This window comes from Manis pentadactyla, chromosome 4 (assembly GCF_030020395.1).
Source record: "Manis pentadactyla isolate mManPen7 chromosome 4, mManPen7.hap1, whole genome shotgun sequence".
Lineage (NCBI taxonomy): Eukaryota > Metazoa > Chordata > Mammalia > Pholidota > Manidae > Manis > Manis pentadactyla.
Genome location: NC_080022.1, coordinates 84,387,908 through 84,409,186, shown reverse-complemented (window position 1 = coordinate 84,409,186; position 21,279 = coordinate 84,387,908). Strand labels below are relative to the sequence as shown.

At 31.2% G+C, this 21,279-nt stretch overlaps 1 protein-coding gene across 4 annotated transcripts in view; it reads left to right on the top strand.

The window, feature by feature from the left end:
• DPYD (dihydropyrimidine dehydrogenase) overlaps nt 1-21,279 on the top strand; it is an 879,000-nt gene that overhangs the window by 98,689 nt on the left and 759,032 nt on the right. For 3 of the 4 annotated variants that reach the window (XM_057500453.1, XM_036883856.2, XM_036883855.2), the window contains exon 3: nt 8,796-8,878. The exons of the other annotated variant lie outside the window; for it this stretch is intronic. In XM_057500453.1, coding sequence (XP_057356436.1) covers nt 8,796-8,878 — 83 coding nt within the window. The remainder of the gene's footprint in view (nt 1-8,795; nt 8,879-21,279) is intronic. 4 annotated transcript variants of the gene reach the window in all.

The following is a 21,279-nucleotide window of genomic DNA, read 5'->3' as shown; positions in this document are numbered from 1 at the left end:
TCTAGTTATTGTGATTATTTCATAAGGGAAATGTAGTCCTATGGAAATTAAGCCCTATGCTAGCATCATGAATTATTTTATTTAATAGTGTAATTTGCTAACTCTTTTGCTTCTTTCCAGCACCATCTAGTACATGAGTCAGTAGATGTTCTGTTGAATTTGTTATTGTTTGGTTATAGTTTCAGTAAAGATAACTCAGTTATTTTATTTACATTCAGAGATTCTTGGCATTCAGAGATGTCCTTGTGTGTTACTTTGTGCTCATGCTGCTGCTGATATTCCACTCATTTGTTACATTGTACTTTCATACAATCCTTAACACAGATGAGATCTAAAACACTACAAAATTTATCACAGTTGAAATTCTAGACCTTTCCTCAATCCATGGGGATTCATTTGGCAGGAGGCCACCAAAACCAGTTCTTTTTTATGTTTAGTTTCTAGTTTCCACTTTAATTGCTGCCAAAATCTGAGCACTTGGGAATTTAATTGCTCATTATGTTTGTCACGGTGGTGTCACAGACCCAAATACAGACTGTTGCATGCAAAATATTTATGGATATTAATTTGGCCTAAACATGTGTATATTGAATTCTGTACTTTTCTGCATTATAAAGTATAGCACATCTAGACAGAAATAAGATAGAATTTGTAAGACTTGTGCCCCACTCTACTAGTAAACTATTATCTATTCAGCCCAGTATCAGAATTTAACAGCAAACATCTAGAGGAGTACCTAATCACAGCTTTATTATATTCACTTTATTCAGTTGACTCTTTCCTAGGAGTCTCTGAGGGATTTGAGTCTAGCTCTGAGGATGGACTACTTGGGTTAAAATCTCTGCTTTATCCCTACCTGAATTTGGGCAAGTTATCTTAATCTCCCTGTGCCTGTTTCTTATTTGTAAAGTATGGCTATCTATGGTGGTTGTGCAGATTAAGTAGGTAAAGCTCCTAGAAATGTGTCTAACACAGACTAAGCCATCAATGTTAGTTAGTTTATTATAATTCATCCTTATTTGCCAAAAACCTATGAAGTTTATTGTGGTTGCTGATATGGATTTCCAGTTTCCTACTAATTGGTAACATTTGCCTGGTGTAGCAAATGGGATGTCTGGTCAGCACTCAATTCAATACTTTTCATGTCCTTCGGTTTTTCCTTTGGGTTTCCCACTTTCTAGCTTCATGGTGTCTAGGATGGTGGGCTGGTTTCTTGTTCCAGTGTTTCATTACTAATCAGTGATTTTGTGCTTGCTCTTGTACTTGCTGGTCTGAGGAGTAGTTTGTTTATTCATTCTCTCTCTGTGTCTCCTTTTCCCTTTTATTACCTTTTATCTTTCCTACAAAATATATGCACCACCTTGCTTCTGCTCTGACGGTTGCAGATTTCTCTCATGCAATTACCTTGGTTGAAGGAAATTCTGAGGCATTTGAAAAGTAGGAAGTGCAAGTCATCACTGTGGGCAAGGTTATTTTTTAGAATTGTTTGGAAATTTTTTATGTTCTGAAAAATAAGTCCCCTATGGCATACTTATGCTCAAAATTGTCTACTAGAATAGTCCTACACTACCACATAGAATCCTCTAGAATGAACACCATATTTAAATATTTGTTACTTAAGAATAAGTTTGTATTTTTCCTCAGATTCATATTCATGTGATCTGGGCTAAGAATAGACTTTGATGGTTGAAGTTCTCTCTATTTTGCTTATAGTTGTCCCTACTGTTAGGGAGATGTTATTGATGGTCGACATGACAGTGAGTCTGTCTCTCTCACCCCATGGATCTGATGCTTGCTTTCATTTATAAAGAGGATGAGCAGATAATATGTTAGTTGTTTAAGATAGAAGACTAACATTTGTCTGAATTAGAATTCAACTCATGTATCTCTTCTTTGGTTCTTTCATATATTGTTCTTGAAAGGTTAAAAAAAAATCTTGGATTGTTTTTCCATTTCAGGACATAGGAGTATTTTTGAAGATAGCAATTAGACTGTTTAAAGCTTACTTATTTCCTTTATTGTTCTATGGGTCTCAGTAAGCTTTGTGCAGACTTGGAGTGTAAAGCATGGAGTGATCTCTCTTTTCTGTTAGTCAACCTGACACTCATCTTGGGTTTCCATTCCACCTCATGGCAAAATGCACAATCTTAATCACTTCTGGATACAAATCTAGATTCAACTTACAAAATCAAATTAAAAAATAATAAAATCAAGTACTAAAGTTGAGGCTTCTAATCATTAAAATGAAGTAGTTTTCTGTGCTATTGAACACTCTTAGCTAACTCTGAGAACTTTGTTCTCAGTTCCTGAAGCCACATTGAGCTCAGAGAGGGTTCTTTAGGCTTCTGTATCAAACTTTTCTCTTTCGTCTGCCTTCAAAAGAATGTTTTTATCTCCTGTTTGTGCAAACTAAATGGTCAGTCTTCCAGCCCTATCATTTATGCTAGTAATAGAACTCAAAATCCAGAAATTATATTTGTTTCTTCAGTGTCTTTCATAAACTTGTTCTTCTGCAGCTGTGGAGGCCACGATAAAGTTTCAAATTGCAGTGTAGGCGGAAAAGAGGAAAAAGGTAGATGAGGGATTTCAGGGACCAAAGGAAAACAGACAAACAAGAAATTTAATGTGCTTATGCTCTCAATTCAACACATAGAAAAGGAGGCACATCCATTTTTTTGTAGTAACATCTGGACCTATTTGAGATTCCAAAAACTTCTATATAATTTTTAAAAATGTAAATCTGAAAAACTAAAATTTCCTCAAGAATTCTGTTTTTAAAAGGTCATCTGCACATGAATTTTATTGTAAAATAACCTTTTCCAAAAAATTAATCAGATTAACATTCATTTCTTGGAAGCATTTATAAATTATAAGAAATAATACAAGCTTATTTTTAAATTTTTGTTTATTACATTTTATTATACAGCTTTTCCGAATGAACCTCAGACATGGATATTGGGCTGACAAGAGGTCTTTGTGAACTCCATCTGTGTTTGCTTTTGATTCTAAGCTACTATGTCACACTGTTGCAGCAGGCTGCCTTAAATATTTGTTATCTGTGATTTTCTTTTGCCATGGGCATTATTGCTCTAGTCTAGGGAGCAACTTTAAAATGGCTAAACAGATCTTAAAATTCTCTCTTAATTACAGTAGTGCAATTATCAGGTCCTTCCATTGGTTTTAATGATTAAATCTCACATTTCCAATAGCACTGTGGGTTTAAAGACAGTACCCACACTAAAGACAATTGTTTTTAAATAAAGAGATTCAAATGTAGTGTTATTTTCTTTTGTTAATCCCTGTTGGTAAATGAAAAGTTTCAAAGATTTTCTTAAAAGGCAACCATACAAAATTAAAATATCCTGTTAAGGGACAGATTTATTTCTATTAGATGACTCCATTTAGCAAAGACATACTACTGTGTGTGTGTGTATAAATATGCATATGAATTTTATGTGTATGTGCATATATACCCAAAATTGGATCATTATTATAAATATGCCTATAGCAATTAAATAGAAATATCTAAACATTACATTTAACTTATAAACCATCTGTGGGGAAGCATCAAATTAGAGGTAAGTGCTGTTTTCCATATTAAAGTCAATAAAATTTGAAAAAAGAAAGGTTATGGAACCTTCTTTCACTTTAAGATTTAACTGTAAGACACTCAACAGTGATTCATCTAAATTGATGGATGAGATATATAGAAAACTTATTTGCCTAGGAAAGTACCTTTAATTATATGGTCACAGAGAAACATATATTGTTTTCCATCAGTGATTAAACTGAGGGTCAAAACAGTGAGATTTAGAATCAGAAACCCTGAATTTGAGTCCTCTATATCAGATAAAAGTAGTCACATATTTAAATACATTTTAAGTGAAAATAATTTGTATTAAATGGGAAGTTAGTTGAAATGAATAATCCCAGTTAATGAATATTTGCTCTTTTATTTTTCACTAATTTTTAAGCTTTTAATTCATTTTCAGTCTTCTATTCCTATCCTATGTGTATAAATACATTAGCAAACAAACAAATAAAAACAAATTTGCTAAATAAAAAATAGTACATAATTTCAGTGGAACATTATGCAACTTAAAAAGTTGTAGTGTGAAGTATGTTTAAATTATGAATAGATAATAGTCATATATTATTAAGTTTAAATATGTGTATGTTAAGGTTATCAAAAACAGTACATTCCAAATACTATATTCCTAAGAGTTGTGTTTGGGTTCTTTTCAGGTATTCATGTATCTCAAGTGGCATTATTTGATTAACCGTTAATATTAAGCAATATTGCAGGTTTTATGTAGCAAATGAATGTAACTTATTTTATTATATGGTTTTATTTTCTTTTACTACTTTGTGCACATCCTTATACCTCTCAGGGTGTGCAAACATAAAGAAAGCAAATTGATGATTGGAAACCCTTTTTTTTTTGGACAATTTAAAATAAGAAAACTTTCATGAGCTCATTGGTAAAGAATCAGAGGAGGAAAAATATTGATAATTGAATTGCGTATTTAATTGAAAAAATTAAGAAATACTGAAAAAATTTTTATATTAAAGTTATTACTAGCACTTACTTTGTTGTGTTATATTTTATAAAATGGCACATTCAACATAGACTTCAAATATTTCCAAAAACTTAAAAAAAATCTCATTTGTTTATGAATAATAATGAAGCCAAAAAGGAATACAAGCCCATAACTAAACATTGGGAAATATGGAAAACTACACATTACATGTTTATTCAACAATCTCAGATAATCTGAGTTGCAATTAATTTCTAGTTATTTTTGGCTTGGCTTGTTGGTTTTCCATAATTGTAATCATAAAATATAAATTCAGTTTTGTTGTGTCTTTTTAAAAAAATACATGCTATCATATAAACATTAGCTTGTTAAAAATCTATGTAAAGAGCATTTGTAATGAATATATAACATCCCTCAAATTTCAAGTGCTTTATTTAACCATTCCTCTATCATTGAAAATTTAGAATCCCCCCATAGTATTTCACTTTCATAAAAGTGACACAGTGAACATCTATGAACATAAAAACTTTAAAAAATTATTATTATTTCTGTTGAAATATTTGAAAGAGCACCATAATCTGTGAAGTGTAAAATTTATATTTTCTCCACCTCACTCCCTTTTTTTGTGTGTGGGACTGTCAGTATTAGACAAAGAAAAGGAAAAACTCTGCTTTCTACTTTAGAGACCCAGACTCTAACTGAAGTTAATTTTTACTACATAAGTAATGGAGACATGTTCTGCAAGGGCCATCTAATTCAAATAATTTAGTTACTCATCTTTGCAACTGTAATTGTATAAATGTCGTCCTTTAAAGACAATTCACTACAGAGAGAAAAATTGATAGTTTAGTTAATGAGGTATCAAAAGGTTGTCAGGATAAATTAGACTACATTGCAGGAATTGTATCTTTAGAATGGAATTTAAATAATAATACTTTATTATTATTATTAGTTGGTGGCTAACATTTACCATGTTAGACACTTTGAACTTATTTATATGCATTCTTTAACTGTAGTGATATGTGATTGCATTATGATTTCTTAACCCAAATTCAGGTTCTCTTCCCCAAACTAATTTTTTGCAGTATGATTACATGTGGAAAAGTAAAAAGTATTCAGTTCTGTGAATTTTTAAAAAATGGATTAAGAAGACCTAGAAGATCCTCTTATGTCTCCTTTTGTCACTATCCATCAATTTCTAATATCTTGATTAGTTTTGCCTATTTTTAAAATAGCAGTTATTGAGATATAATCACATACCCTACGTTTATTCTTTTCCAATGTACAATTTAGTAGTTTTTAGTATATTCACAGAGTTGTGCATCAATCAGCACTAATTCCAGAACAGATTCATGTCCCCGGAAAAAAACCCTGTTGCCATTAGCAGTCGTTCCCTGCCTCTCTCAAGCCACTGGCAACCAATAATCTCCTTTCTGTATAGTGATTTCAAGGTTCATCTGTGTTGTAGCATGTATCAGAGATTAGCCTTTCTATAGCCAACTAATATTCCATTGTATTAGTATGTCACATTTGTTTATCCATTTATAATTTTATTGACTTTTGAAATTTTCCTACTTACTATCTGTTATAAATAAATATTTCTATGAAATTTGTATACAAGTCTTTTTTGCAGATATGAATTGCTCTATATAGCCATTGTTAGGCTGGTACCACACTCTTGATTCCTCTAGTTTTGTAATTAATTTTGAAATCAGCAAGTATGAGTTCTTCAATTTTGCTCTTCTATTTTTAAGAATGTTTTGAGTCTTCTGGATCCCTTACATTTCAAATGAATTTTAAGATCACCTTGTCAAAATATCCAAAAATAGCAGTTGGAATTTTGTCAGAATTGCATTGAATCTTTAGATCAATTTCAGGAATTCTGCCAGCCTAGTAACACTGTCTTCAAATCTATGAACAAGGGATGTCTTTACATTCATTTTGGTCTTCTTTAATTGTTTAATGTTTTATACTTTTCAGTGCACAAGTTTTGTGCATCTTTTGTTAATATTTTTAGAAGTATTTTATTCTTTTTATGCTCTTATCAATGGGATTTTTTTCTTACTTTCGTATTTGGTTTATTCATTATAGCTTTGCCTAATTTTCAACTTCATATAATTGAAATGATTTTTCTTTGTGCTTTTTTTGTGCATCATTTATTTTGCTCAATACTATGTTTGCAAGATGCATCTGTTACTCCATGTAGCTATAGATTGTTCTCATTGCAATATAGTTTTTCCATTGTATTAATATGTCACAATTTATTAACACCATCGTGATGTGCATTTGACTGGTTTCCAGTTTTGGGCTGTTTTGAATAGCGTTACTATTAACATTCTTCTACATGACCTTAGGTGTATTCCTAGGCATAAATATTCAGCTTTTGAAAATACTGCCAGAAAGCTTTGCAAAGTGGTTTTAACAATTTACAGTTCCACCAGCAGTGCTTTAGTTGCTTTTTATACTAAAACCACTTTGTATGAGCTATCTTTTTCACTTTTGGCAGCTTTTTTCTCTCTCCCTCTTTTTTTTTAGCTGTTACCTATTCTCTTTTATACAGTGTTATATAAATTTTTTGCCCATTTTTTTTGAGTTATTGGTCTTTTTCATAGTGGTAGGACTTCTGTATTTGTTATAGATATAAGTAATTAAACTAGTGTGATACCAGCATAAATTTAGGGAATAATTGAACAGTAAGCCATAATGGATTCGAGAATAGCCCCTATTTATACAATGACTTATTATGTAGAAAACATGAATTGGGAAATGATGGTCTTTTCAGTAACTAATGGTGGTTTAATTGATTACCTATACGATGTGATTTTCTATCTTATATCATGTACAAATATCAATCCAGATGGATTACACATATAAATGTGTAATGTAAAATAGTAAAGCTTTGTGGAAAATATAGGAAAATATATTCACTGCCTTTAAGAAGTCAAAGAGTTCTTAACAGGACACAAAAGGCACTAACCATAAGTTTAAGCAATAATAAATTGGACTTCATTAAAAGTAAGAAATTGTCTTCATGAAAAGACACAGAACAGGATATATTTTCAGTTTACATATCTAAAAGAAGACTTTTATTGAGAATTCAAGTTACTTTAGATACATTATGGTAATTTTCAAGATTTTCATTATAAAATCATGTAGCTACGTGCTTAAAAGGATCTTTGCTTTAATTTGGCTGACCTAGAAAAATCAAGATAAAATTAATAGTATATATACCAATAGGTTTTAAATCAGTTAATTCTTACATACTGGAAATGATTGATCTAAACTGTGTATTTTTCTAAAATCCAGCATGATTACTTATAATTTAAAACAGAAAGAACACATTAATATTAAAAATTTTATTATTTAGTTGTTCTGTTTGTTACATCAGCTGAAATGTTGAATAAAATTATTTTAATACCTAAATACCACTAAATTCTCAATCAAATCTGATGTGCCAAAAGATTCATATAGATACTTTTTTAGTCTAAAATTTAATCCTTTTGCATTATCTTCTCAAAGCTTTTTAAGGTCATGTAAGATTAAGTTAGTTTTATGTATAAAAATATAGTAAAAAATTAAGTAAAATAAAAAAAATCCTCTTAGAAAATTCAGTCTAGTAATGCTAAGATCCTGATATAATGTCATTTAATTTTATGAATTAAATTTAGTATTTCCAAATATGTATATATACATATATATAAACATATATGTACATACACACATTTATAAACATTTTATATACAATTCCTAATAAAGGGTCTTTCTATTAAATTTTGATTCCAAAATGTTGGAACTCTTATTATATTATACCTGGGCTCTATCTGTAAATGTCAGTGACTGCTAATTTTTTTACATCCAGATATTTATCATATACAGTTTATTTTGATTTCAGACCTACTTTATTGACTTTCTCTTTTGAATTCAAATTGGCTTTGCTATAGTTGAGATAATTTTGGAGAACCAATTTTTAAACCTCAAAATCCTATTTGTACTACTTTTATATCATGTAAATTTTTCTGTTACTCAACTTTGAAAAATTGATAAAAGACTTCAGTGACAGCTGTATCATAAGACATTTTTATTTTGTTACTGCTGAATTCACACTGTCAATTTTAATGAATCCTTCCCAATTAAAGTTGTGTGCATATTTTTCATAAGTCTGTAATCAATATAATCAATTATATTTTTACATAATTGCATAGATATAATTTTATCTCAGGATGTTAGAGGATTAATGATTTTTTTAATATGTTGCAGAATTGCGAGAAGCTGGAGAATAATTTTGATGACATCAAGCACACGACTCTTGGTGAGCGAGGAGCTCTCCGAGAAGCAATGAGGTAAGTCTGGGTCACCATAGCAACAGTCACAGATGTGGTAAAGAAAAAGTCATTCTTCATTATTGGGGGAACAAATGAGTTCATTGCCACCATTCAGCTCTGTTCTCTAAGGTATTAATTTGTCAGTGGAGAGACTTCCCTTGAGGCTGTACTTTGGTTTTGAAGCTGCATAAATGTTAAGCCTCAGTGCACAGTAAAAAATGTAAATGTTTAATTTGTTACTTAAAATGCTTAAGGGGTGTCTTGTTTTATATTTATACTAAACTGTGTGATTGAATGGAAATATTGTTCATCTAAATTCTGCCTGTATATAAAAAAATAAACACTGCAATAGTGGTTTAACTCAATAGTATTTCCTCGTAATGAATATTTAATTTAAAAAGAGGTATTTAAAATTTCATATTCTATTAGATTTTATAGGATTGTATCATAGTATTTTTAAACTGATTTACATTTCCACACTATTCTAAAGCATATAGATTAACTTTTTTCATATAGTCTATAATAAGCTGATGGTGTTTCTCTTTTTTTCACTTTTTAACATTACTATTTCTGAATATTTCTCTGAAATTTCCCCAAACTTGGTATCTTTCTTTTTAATAACTTTTAGGAAGCAGTCCTTAAATCCTTCTGATCAAAATGAAGCAGTCTTTTTATTAGACATTAAAAATGTGTGAGGAATAAAACTCATTATCCTTAGGGCTAGAAAACAACAGCAAATTATGTAATTTTAAAAGTTATAAAGCTTCAACCTTTAAGTGGGATAGTTTCTAATATATTTGTACAAAAATAGTGTACCTTTATTTAACCTACGAAACTGAAATTGATTTTTAAAATATATCTTCTTCTATTAGTGCTCATATTTTTAGGATCTTAAATCAGGGCTAAATTTTTTTTTAAAAAGAGAAGGGATAAACCTGTGAGGCTTCCTGGAAGGATAGCTTGGGTACAGTTTTGTTATTGCTAGCAAACAGTTACCATATACTTTAGTTTAGAAGCTGCTCTCATTTAGCAACCTCGCTTTTACCATGCAAACAGCAGGGGAAAGTAATTAAATTTAATAGAAGCTGCCCTCATTTTGAAGCCACTTCTATTTAAAACCACAGGGGGAGGTAATTAAATTTAATGGAAACAGTAGCTTCTACACAAAGATACATGGTACTTCTGTATAGATGATTATGATGTCACAAAAAGAGGAATAATATATTACTAGTACTGAGAAATTACCAGCTGGAGCAAGTGAGCCTATTTTATTGTTAATGTCTTTACTAATAAAAAAAGAGGGAAAAATAAAACTGAGTACACAATAGAGAATTTGTATCTATATAAAATGCAATCAGACATTCTCAGAAAGTTAAAGTTATTGAAAAATAGTAATAAAGTAAAAATTAGGTATAAAATATATTGTGGAAAAGGCCAGTGCAGAAATTATGAATGAACTATTTTTCAATATGGTATTTATCCACTATATAAAACTATCAGTTATAAATCAAACACATTATTTTTGTGCGTGCTTACTATAATAATTTTGAATATATCAAGTGTGCACACCAATATTTGTTTAGAATACTACAGTTATTCTCTATTTTTATATCTATTCAGTTTGAAGGAAACACATAGACACACAGGAAGACAAAGAGAATGCCAGCTCTGAAGCTTTGAATAAAAGAACGGAGGGCCAAAACATAGAAAGAATTTCAAAGGAGTAATGTCAATGAAAATGGATGTGGCTGAGGGAAACATAATGAACAAGGAAAGGACATGTAATTAGTATAGAAAATTATCAAGATAAAACAAATTGGATTTTCGGAGAACTAGGTATGAAGAGATTATTAAGTTCTGTCAAATTTTGTAATACTTAACATTTTAGAAAATAACAGGATATTCTGCTTTTGAAAAGTAGACATGAACTAGTGAGAAAAACAAGTATTACCTGGTTGAAGTAACCTCTCAACCACCCATGCTATGAGATAGATCATTTAAACCAGCATTTAATTATATGGCTGGGTAAAGTACCTTGTTTACATAGGCTGCTTATTTTACATACATGCACACACATATTCATAATGTTTAGACTCACTGAACACAAATAATTTAGTAATCAAAAGCATTCAACAATTTAGCATTCCAATGGTCCCAGTGCTTTTTTTTTTTTGCTTTTGTTTTTTTTTTCCTTTAAAAAATGCAGCAGGAGCTCATTCTTTTACATGTGAGATTATGGAAGCATGTAAACAAACAGTTACAATGCCATGTGACCAGGTGCAAGGAAACAGTAAGGGGTCTAAGGTAAAGCAAATTTTTTCAAGTTTTTTGAATATATGTTTTCTCACATATATTCAAAACTCACATAGGCAGAATTTTTTCAGTCAGTAATACCTCTCCTTACATGTCAAGAATCCTTGGGTGAAAATGAAGCATTATGAGGTTGGCAGGGATGATGAGAGCATTCCAGAATCTCAGAGTGCAAGAGGGGCCAGTGGGAAACTGGTGTGAATGATCTGCCTATACCTCAACACAGGGCTGGTCTCAGGGATGGAATGTGTTTGATATTGAAGTTGGGTAGACTCTCTTGTATTAAGGTTCTGCTATTTCTATGAACTTAGAACTAAAGAAAGGAGAATTTCAATCTTGTAGAGTATGGACTGTACAGGCCAGTTACATAGAGCCTAGCTTGCCATGGCAAAGAATTTAAATTATTTCAGGGAATCATTGTGGTTTTCAAGGAAAGGGATGACATGATTAAATATAAAAACTATGGAGATAATGGCACACTGTTGTAGAATTCTAACGGGAAGAAATAATATAGAGAGAACAATCATTTATGTATTCAATAAACATTTATTGTGTTTCTGAATATACTAGGTAAGAGGGTTACAGACATAAGTAAGAGTCCCTTTTTTTTTAAAAAAAAAGAGACCCATAAATAAAAGAGTGGTAGCTTTTCTGTTGGGCCATGGGCATGGTGTAGCTTTGCCAAGTGAGTATCCTCTTCTCTCACTAGTTTAACCTCTGCAGAGGACTCAGGGGTTTCCAGGCACTCACAGTGGTGCTCTCCCCCTGAATGTGTCTAGTCTGGAGAAGCTGGAGAAGAACTGGACCAAATCTGAAGATTGACATTTTGTGGCTAGCTGTTTGGGGCCTACCACCAAGTTGGGTAGATTCTCTTGTATTAAGGTTCTGCTTTTTTTATGAACTTAGAACCAAAAAAAGGAAGATTTCAATCTTGCTTAGTTCTGTGCCACTTCATTTAGTCCCTCTTTGTGGCCAGTCTTTTGCCATGCAGTCTTAACCCCAAGTCCCACTCATCCCCTGCCCCAATCCCAGATGTGAGGATCTGATCCCAGACATGAGGACTGGTAGCCAGCTATCTAAAAAGGACAAGGGTCTATAACCTACTCTGGAATGTGCTGGGTAAATAAAGCATATATTTAAAAAGCTTCAACACAGCAATGGAAACTATCAACAAAATGAAAAGGCAACCTACTATATGGAAGAATATATTTGCAAATCATATATCTGATAAGAGGCCAACATCCAAAATATATAAAGAGCTCATACAATCCAACATCAAAATAACAAATAACTCAATTAAAAAATGGACAGAGGACCTAAACAGATATTTTTCTAACAAAGACATGTAGATGGCTGACAAGCACTTGAAAAGATGTTCAACATTACTAATCATTAGAGAAATGCAAATTAAAACCACAATGATGTATCACCTTATACCAGTCAGAATGGCCACTATCCAGAAGACAAGAAATAAGAAGTGTTGGCAAGGATGTGGAGAAAGGGGAACCTTCCAACACTGTTGGTAGGAATGTAAATGATTTAGCCACTGTGGAAAATGATATGGAGATTCTTCAAAAAATTTAAAAAGTAGTACCACACCATCCAAGCAATCCCACTTCTGGGAATTTATCTGAAGAAAACATAATCATTAATTTGAAAAGGTTTTTGCACACCTATGTTTATTGAAGCATTATTTACAATAACCAAGACATGGAAGCAATCCAAGTGCCCATCAAGAGATGAATGGATAAAGAAAGTATGGTACATATACACAATGGACTATTACTCAGCCATAAAAAAGAAGAAAATCTTGCCATTTCTGACAATGTGGATTGATCTACAGGGTATCGTTCTAAGTGAAATAAGTCAAATAGAGAAAGACATACCATATGATTTCACTTATATGTGGAATCTAAAACAAACAAAAAAGAAATAGACCCATAAATATGGACAAGAGACTGTTGATTACCACAGGAGAGGTTACCATGGGTAAGTAGGTGAAGGAGATAAAGAGGCACAGACTTCAAATAGTAAAATAAAGTAGTCATAGGAATGAAAATACAACATAGAAAATGTTACCAATAACATTGTAATATCTTGGTAAGGTAACGGGGGTAACTATACTTACTGTGGTGAACATTTAATAAAGTATATATTTATTGAGTCACTGTATTATATATCTGAAACCAGTATAATATTGTATGTCAACTATATTTCAAAAAAAATAAAATAGTTAAAAAAATAAAGTATGTGTTTGATTAAGTTTTAGCTCATACCCAGAATGGGAAAAAGTACTTAAAAGGTTTATTTTAGTAGCAGAGTGGAGGGTATACAGTAAAGGGAATGAGAGAGTTAGAGAAATAAGTGGCCTCAGTAAAATGAAGGTAAAAGGGCCAACAAGCGGTGTGTGTTTGAGAAATGTAGAAATATTTAAAATAAAGATCTGATGAAACTTTGTGGCTTAACTTCATTAAATCATAAACCTGATTTAATCTGTGTTGCTCTGTTTTAAAGATTTTAAAGTTTTCTTACGCTTTTAGAAGGTCTAATTAATATGTGTGCCCTACTACCTAGTAAACCCCATGAGGGTAGGGGAATTGCTATTTTACTCTCCTTTGTATTAGCTTTACCGTACTATTAGCATATAGTAGGTGCAAAATAACTATTTGTGGAATTCTTGATAAAGATTAAGTAAGAAGAAGGAGACTTACCAAAGGCAAGTCAAATGTTTTTATTTTGAGTATTTGGATATTTATTAATTGAGACAGGGAGAGAGAACAAAGAAGAAGATAAAGGAAGAATTTTGTTTTCAGATGAATTTGAGACAGCTGTGGCAAACTTGTGTAAATTTGCAATAGGCAGAGGGAAAATACAATTATGCAACTCAGGAAAAAGACTGGGGGTTGATGTGTACTTTGGGACTTGTTAAGTATTTTGATACTTGCAACAATAGGAAACCATGTGATTTCTAAGCATAGTGCATTTAATCAGAAAGGAGGAGTCTAACCAGTCTAAGAAAATATTGGGCTTAGAAAAATATGTGTCAGAAGAAAATATACTTTGGGATTTAAAAATTCCGAATAACCTTCTCCAACAGAGTAAGTTGGGACTGTAATATGGTGTATGCAAGAAAAAAAGTGTGGGTGGCCTTCCTGCCCAGTGTTCTGTGGCTCATGGAGATGCATAAAGTAGTGCTGCCCAGTAGAACTTTATCTGAACTGGAATAAAATTCAGTCTCTAGTAAAAATGTTCTATATCTATGCAGGTCAGTATGACTGACAGCCACTGGCACATCTGAATGGTGGCTAGTATAACTGAATAACTGAATATTTAATTTTATTTAATTTTTATTAATTTAAATGTGAATAGCTGCATGTGGTTAGTGGCTATAGTTTGGACAGCATCACCCTGGGAGGATGTTTTTGAGTTGCTAACATGACATTTAACTGTCTCTCACTGATGGGGTTCTCAGGGGAGCGGTGAGGGTAAGGCTGAACCACACTCACACATGCCACACATCTATATCACATGCTTTCTCTCAAACTGAAGAGTAAAAGGTGGGTTCATAGCATAGTAGTAGATGTAAAACCAAAATCAACAAGAATGATTTGATATGGAGGAGGCAAAGTAACTATTACTCTCTAAAGGCATGACTAAGAGGTGGGAAGCTTAAGAGAACTAACAACAATACATTCTAGGAATCAGTAAAATAATTTAGTAATGTGGTCAGAGTCAAGAGAAATATTGAAATTCATGAGGTTTTCTATATATTACTTAACAACCACTTATGTAATTGGTTACCTAACCAGTTAGGCTAGTGGTTGTTATTGATAATAGATCCTATGAAATTGTTATAAAGTACCTCAAATCACTTAGGACTTGTTGAATTACTCAGTAAATAGTGTAAGAGGCAATCGTTTTGCTGTTTGGAAAAATAAATCACTTTATATTTTCACCACACATGTGCTAAAATTAGTTTCATTGTATCTTAAAGAGCTAAATGAAATGAAACAGCCAAAGTCTCCAGTAGGTGATGGAAGTGACTAGCCATCCTGGAATGGTTTTCATAGGGAAAGAGGTGATAAGTTAAAAAGCACTTGAAGAAATCACTAAGCTTTGACTGCATTAAAAAAAAAAGCTTCTGTACATAGAAAAAATCAAAATTAAGAGATCATCAGTGTAGTGAATTGCCTTGGGTTAAGAGATTAAAAAATATTAGAAGGTCAATAGATAATTGGCAAAGTATGATTAACAAAGGCTTGAAAATATTCTGCTCAACTGGTAAACAAAATATAAATTAAATTACATTAAAAAGTACGAAATTCTTGGTTATTGACTTTACTGCAATTCAGTAAAGGGAGAAGTTTTTTTTGAATGCTAGTGATGGAATGGTAAGAGAGCCATCCTCTCATTCTTAGAGCTCAAGGAGTGGAAATTATGCTGTATTAAGGAAGGAGTACACCAGTAAGTACTGAGCCTTAAAAAAATATATAACCTTTTTCATATTAATTTAATTTTCTGCAATATTTTATGCAGAAGACACAGAAACTATGCGCAATCCAAATGTTTTCCTCAAACTAGGGAATATAACAGTAAACAAATTGTATAGGAACTAATTTTCTAGTATTACAGGAACAAGAAAATGAAGATTTTATATGTATATGTGTTATATTATTTTAAATATACATATAATACATATATCTTATATATATTTATATATACTTGTATGTGTAATGTAAACATATATTATAATATTATATATGTTTTATACACACATACACACATAATGGTACATGGGACATTTTAAAATTCCATCTGGATCTTTAGCACCATGTTTTTACTGACACAATAATCTTCATGTTAAAATGTTCCATTTTTAAAGAGTCCAGGATACAAAATTGCATGCAGAACATGATCTCCACTGAATAAAAGAGTGCAGAGAAAACACATAGGAATAAAATTTACCCAAATAGTTAGTACATTTGAGTGATGGGCTTACAGATACTTTTTCCAGGCTTACACTTTTCAATTTTTCTAAGTTTTCTACAATGGAAACATATTATGTATGATTAGAAAAATAATGAAGTGAGAAATGAAAAAATTGAAAGAACAAAATATGAATACTAGGGTACATGGTAAAAATCAGATTTTAGACTCCAACTGTGATTTAGGTAAATTAATATTTTTTGTCTTACTTTTTGTAAACTAGGGTCAAAAACTAAATAGGATTGATATGAAGAACAATGATAATGTAGGAGTGAATGCTTTTTAACTTATGAAACATTAATAAAATGAAGATAGAAAATATTAAAATGTTTGTATACAAATCTTCCTTAGCCCTTAGAATAAAATCTAAACATCAAAGGTAAAAGTGGGACCTTTTTAACATTGTATCTTTGTCCCCCTTTCAGTTCCAGAGCCAGTAGTAGACCATATGTAGAACATACATGAAATTGGAGAAAAGGGAGTGTCAAATTTTGAAAAAGAAAAGATAACATGTGGTGTATAGTTCATTAAGAAAAAAAAAAGTAAAAATGCTATATGAAGCTTTTTGATGACTTAACAGAGAAAAACATAGATTGGTTAAATATATGATATATTTCTATAGTAACAATATAAATCACATTTTTGGAATACAAACACTGCTCATTAGTGGTAAGTATTTATCTGCAGAGACAAATCTACTCAGTGAGAATGGTTATATTTAGACTGTTGTTACAAAGGTGAACTGCCAACACTAGTTCTTCGAAATCTAGTCTTTTTTGCTTGGCTTTGTCACGTGTTAGGAATTCTGTCACTAGATGGTGATATTGAGTTGCACAGTTTATGTTCCTGGCTTTTTTTCTGGTGTGTGTAATAGTGATTGTAGTTGTGCCATAAACCCAGCCATTCATACTGAGTTAAAATAATATAACTATGCAAACTTGGAGAATAGTTTTAACAGATACACGACATTCTAAACATTATTTAAGTCGAAAGGTTAAAATTGCTTTAAAGTGCTTGTTTCTTTACTTCAGAATAATAGACTTTGAGAGGTAGAAGGAATATAAATAGCAATGTGAACTTTTCATTGAAAGACTGAGGTCTGAAGAGAGATTCAAAAACATTTATAAGAGGTATTTTTCAGTTTTTCTTTTCTAGATGTAATAGTCTAAAAAATGCATCTTTAATTTGACTCCTCTGTTAATATCCAGTGGTTCCAGGGCTGTTTACCAACTGATCTAAGAGTTGTGTTACCGTTGGTACCTAGGTATTGATTTAGTTGCTTGTGGTTTTATTGTTTGTTTTATTAATATTGCACCTCTTGCTAAGCATAGTGGTTAAACTACACTGATATTTCTTTAACTGGTACCTCTACATGAACTGGAATAAAAGACTGTCTCAATGAATAATTTTCCCCATTTGAGACTTGAAGTAAGAATATTGTCATTATCCTACATAATCTTATTCTTGTATAGAAGTTTGGTTGTGTGTGTACATATATTGCATATGTTTAATTGCGTGTGTTTGTGTATTTCTGTCTCTGTTTCTATCTCTACCTTTACCTCTATCTCTGTCTAAACTTCCTCCTCCCAGTCAAGGAAATCTTGCAGTGCGACAGTGTTAGGAATTTAGAGATCCTTTTGCTTTTCAAAGATATCTATTAGGATTACAAAGATTTATGTACAATGAGATATGATGAAATTCTTTTATAATATTTAAAAGGGGAAGGAGGAGGAGAAGGCAACGTAAATATTTGTAAGTAGTGAATTGAATATGTAGTTTAGAAAACAAATGTAAGGCATGAGAAAATTGAAGTGGCATTGAAGAAACATATAAAAAATAAAATGAGGAAGTATTAATAAAATACTTGTAGTGAAAACAGCAGGTTGTTTAAAAGTGTGGAAAGTAAATACAATTTTTAAAAAATCCTGAATGTTATATCATGAAATCAATGATTACAGATGATTTAACATTAGTAACATATTTTTTGTTTTCAAAGTTCAAAAAAACATAAATTGATTTTATAATCATAAATGCCCATGTATGTGTGTGAATCCATGTGTGTTTTTTAACTACTTGAAAAGTTTGACTTGTGAAATTGTATTCAGAAGCAATGTGTTGGCTTTGTGCTTTAATCAGATTTCTTGATCCTATCATAATTATATTTCTTCAAGTTTTCTTTGATTAAGTGGATGAGCAGGAATCTCTAGCAAGTGACCCAAATCAGCAGATTACAAGAGCATTGTCTTTTCTTTGATGAAAAGAACATCTTGTCTTTATCATTTCTGTATAGAGAGGCAATTCCACCATGCCTACAGTTTTGGGGCCTGGTTTTGGTTTATATCACTAGCAGATGGGTAGCGCAACCCAGCTGAATATCTTTGATTTTATGAAATCTAAAGACAAAAGCATGCCATTACTTTTTCTAGGAAATGATAATGCAACTACTGTAATAAATATCAATAGAATGCAGCATAGAAAAGGTAGGTTACGCATTAGGAAAATACTTAATTACATAAAATATATGTGATTAATTGTATTTAATATACTATGTAATTAAATTTATGTAATTATGTAATATGAATATATGTGTATATGTACACACATTTTACACAGACATGTATGCATACATGCACACACACACATGCACCCATGTGTTTGGTTGTGGTCAAATCTTCTGTTGACCACATAAATTAGAAATGTTACTTTCATTCACTCCATGGGTGAGTGAAAGCAGTTTGTCATTTAGTTTCATATGGGCCAAAGCTTAATTTTTCACTATTTGTGGGGAATAGAAGAAGAGTCCTATATTTCTCACTAATGTTTAATAGAACCAAATATATAGTAAGCATTAACACTTCTGGATTACTTATGGTTTGGTAGCAATTGGCATAATATATGATTTGGAACTATGTTGAATTACAACCTTTCTCTGTACCTTGAACTTCAACTGGAAGTTGAAAGTGAGAAATATTGATTACATATTTATCAGCTACAAATTTTATGAAACAATAGCATAAATAAAATAAGGCATAGTTTAATAATTCAGCTACATATATACACACACATATATGTAATATAATATATATATATATATATAAATGCATTGCCATATTCATTGATCTAAGCATTGATTCACTCAACCTGATGTCTACTATGTGCTAGACAATGCAGAAAAAAACAAATTAATATTGTAACTGCCACTTTATGACAACTTGATACATTTAGAATAATAAAACCAGAAAAGAAAATACGTATTGTTAATATATTGGATGTTTCTATTTAAAACAACAGCATTAGCAACAACATAAATAAACAGAATTTGGTCAAGTTTAAAAAATGCATTTTTTTTTTAGCAGCAAAAGATTGTGTATTAAAGTCTTGAAAAATGGGATACAGCCTTTGTTTTGCTTCCCAAGAAAAGTGCCAAGCTAAGTCTTACTCTAGAATGCTTACCGTTTTAGATACAGACTTTGAATGAGCAGCTAATAGCTAAAATTATTTAGGAGATAAAAATTGGTACTGTGAGGATTAGCTTTAATTTTAAGTATCCATAATTGAAGTGCCATATTATGATTTTAATGTTATGATAATCTTGTTAACAAGCTGTTGTGTATATACTATCATATTTTAATGTAGTTGCAAAGCTTAAGTAAACCATAAAGTAAATTGCTTTTTGAAACAGGCTTTTACAAGTGGAAAATTAGTTGTTTACATGTTTTGAATACATATTTTGTAATTATATTTGGCATTTCTACAACTTAAGAAGAATAATAGGATATGTTTATAGATAATACATTGTTGTTTATTAGTACATTGGCATATTTTGTTATTGCCCATTCTAATTAATTTGAGTTCATTCTACATATACTATACTATAATAGCTTTCTTTTCTTGTCTTCTTCTTTTTCTGTAATAGTCTTCTCCTCTGGAAGCAGTTTACTTATGCTATTTCTCCTTTCTCATATATCAGCACATTTAACAGAAATTAATACCTTTCTTTATCTAATATTTATATAGGTTATTATGATGCATACAAATTCCATCCATTGAGAGTGTTTTTGTTTATTCTTGGGAAAAAAAACGCTGTCCTATTCTGACAATTGTAAAAGAGCTAGTAAGTTAGGTTTACTTTTTCTGTATTTGTTATTTCTATTGGCAAAGCATGATAATTTGATAGTTTAAAGCAGAAGTAGGCAAACATTTTTTGTAAAGGTCCATATAGTAAGTAGTTTGGTCCTTCTGGGTCTTATGGTCTTTCTTGCAGTTACTCAGTTGTACTGATACAGTGTAAAGCAGCCACATAGATAATATGTGAACTAATGGGTGTGGCTACAGTGATGTGGCTGTGTTCTAATAACATTTTATTTATAGAAACAGGCAGCCAGCTGGATTAATACTATGAGTCATAGTTACTGGCCCCTAGTTCAGAGCAAACCTGATATAAATCAATTAAAATAATGCAAAGTATTGTTTTGTAAACATAATGTGAATTTGTGATTATCTCTTATAGATAAATACTAAAAAATATTATGAAGTTCTCCCAATTTTAACATGACTGTAGAACATTTACTAAGGTGTCATATTTCCCAATTTCTAGGCTGCTCCTTGAAATTGAATATTACATTCCCTAGATTACTCATTGAAGTAAACAAGCATCATTAAGAATTAAGTTACCAATTACAGTTGCAAAATCACCAATATGTAACCAACATGTGGTATCAGTATCAATGCCACTGAATCAATTAACATTAATTTGTTCTTGGTTTATAGTTAAAATGGGGACTAACCACTGAGGAACCATCAACATTATGAGACAGTATAATGTTATTCTACAGTTTGACACTAGTTTACCACAATATGGTACTTAAAAAACTATAACATTGTGATAGTTTATCAATTTTCTTTTTAAACAGATGAGAAGTCATGGCATCTACTAAAATACATATATGATATTTGATATTGATTGGAAAATATTGATTGTGATGTGTTCTGTGGTTCATTACTTTAACTCCTTTATAAAGTTTTGTATCCATATGGCTATCTAAGGAATTGTCTCCATTTCAGGAAAGAAATTAATCAGTGTTTAATAAGTCAGTGAACAGTGAATATTTTTAGTCTAGTAC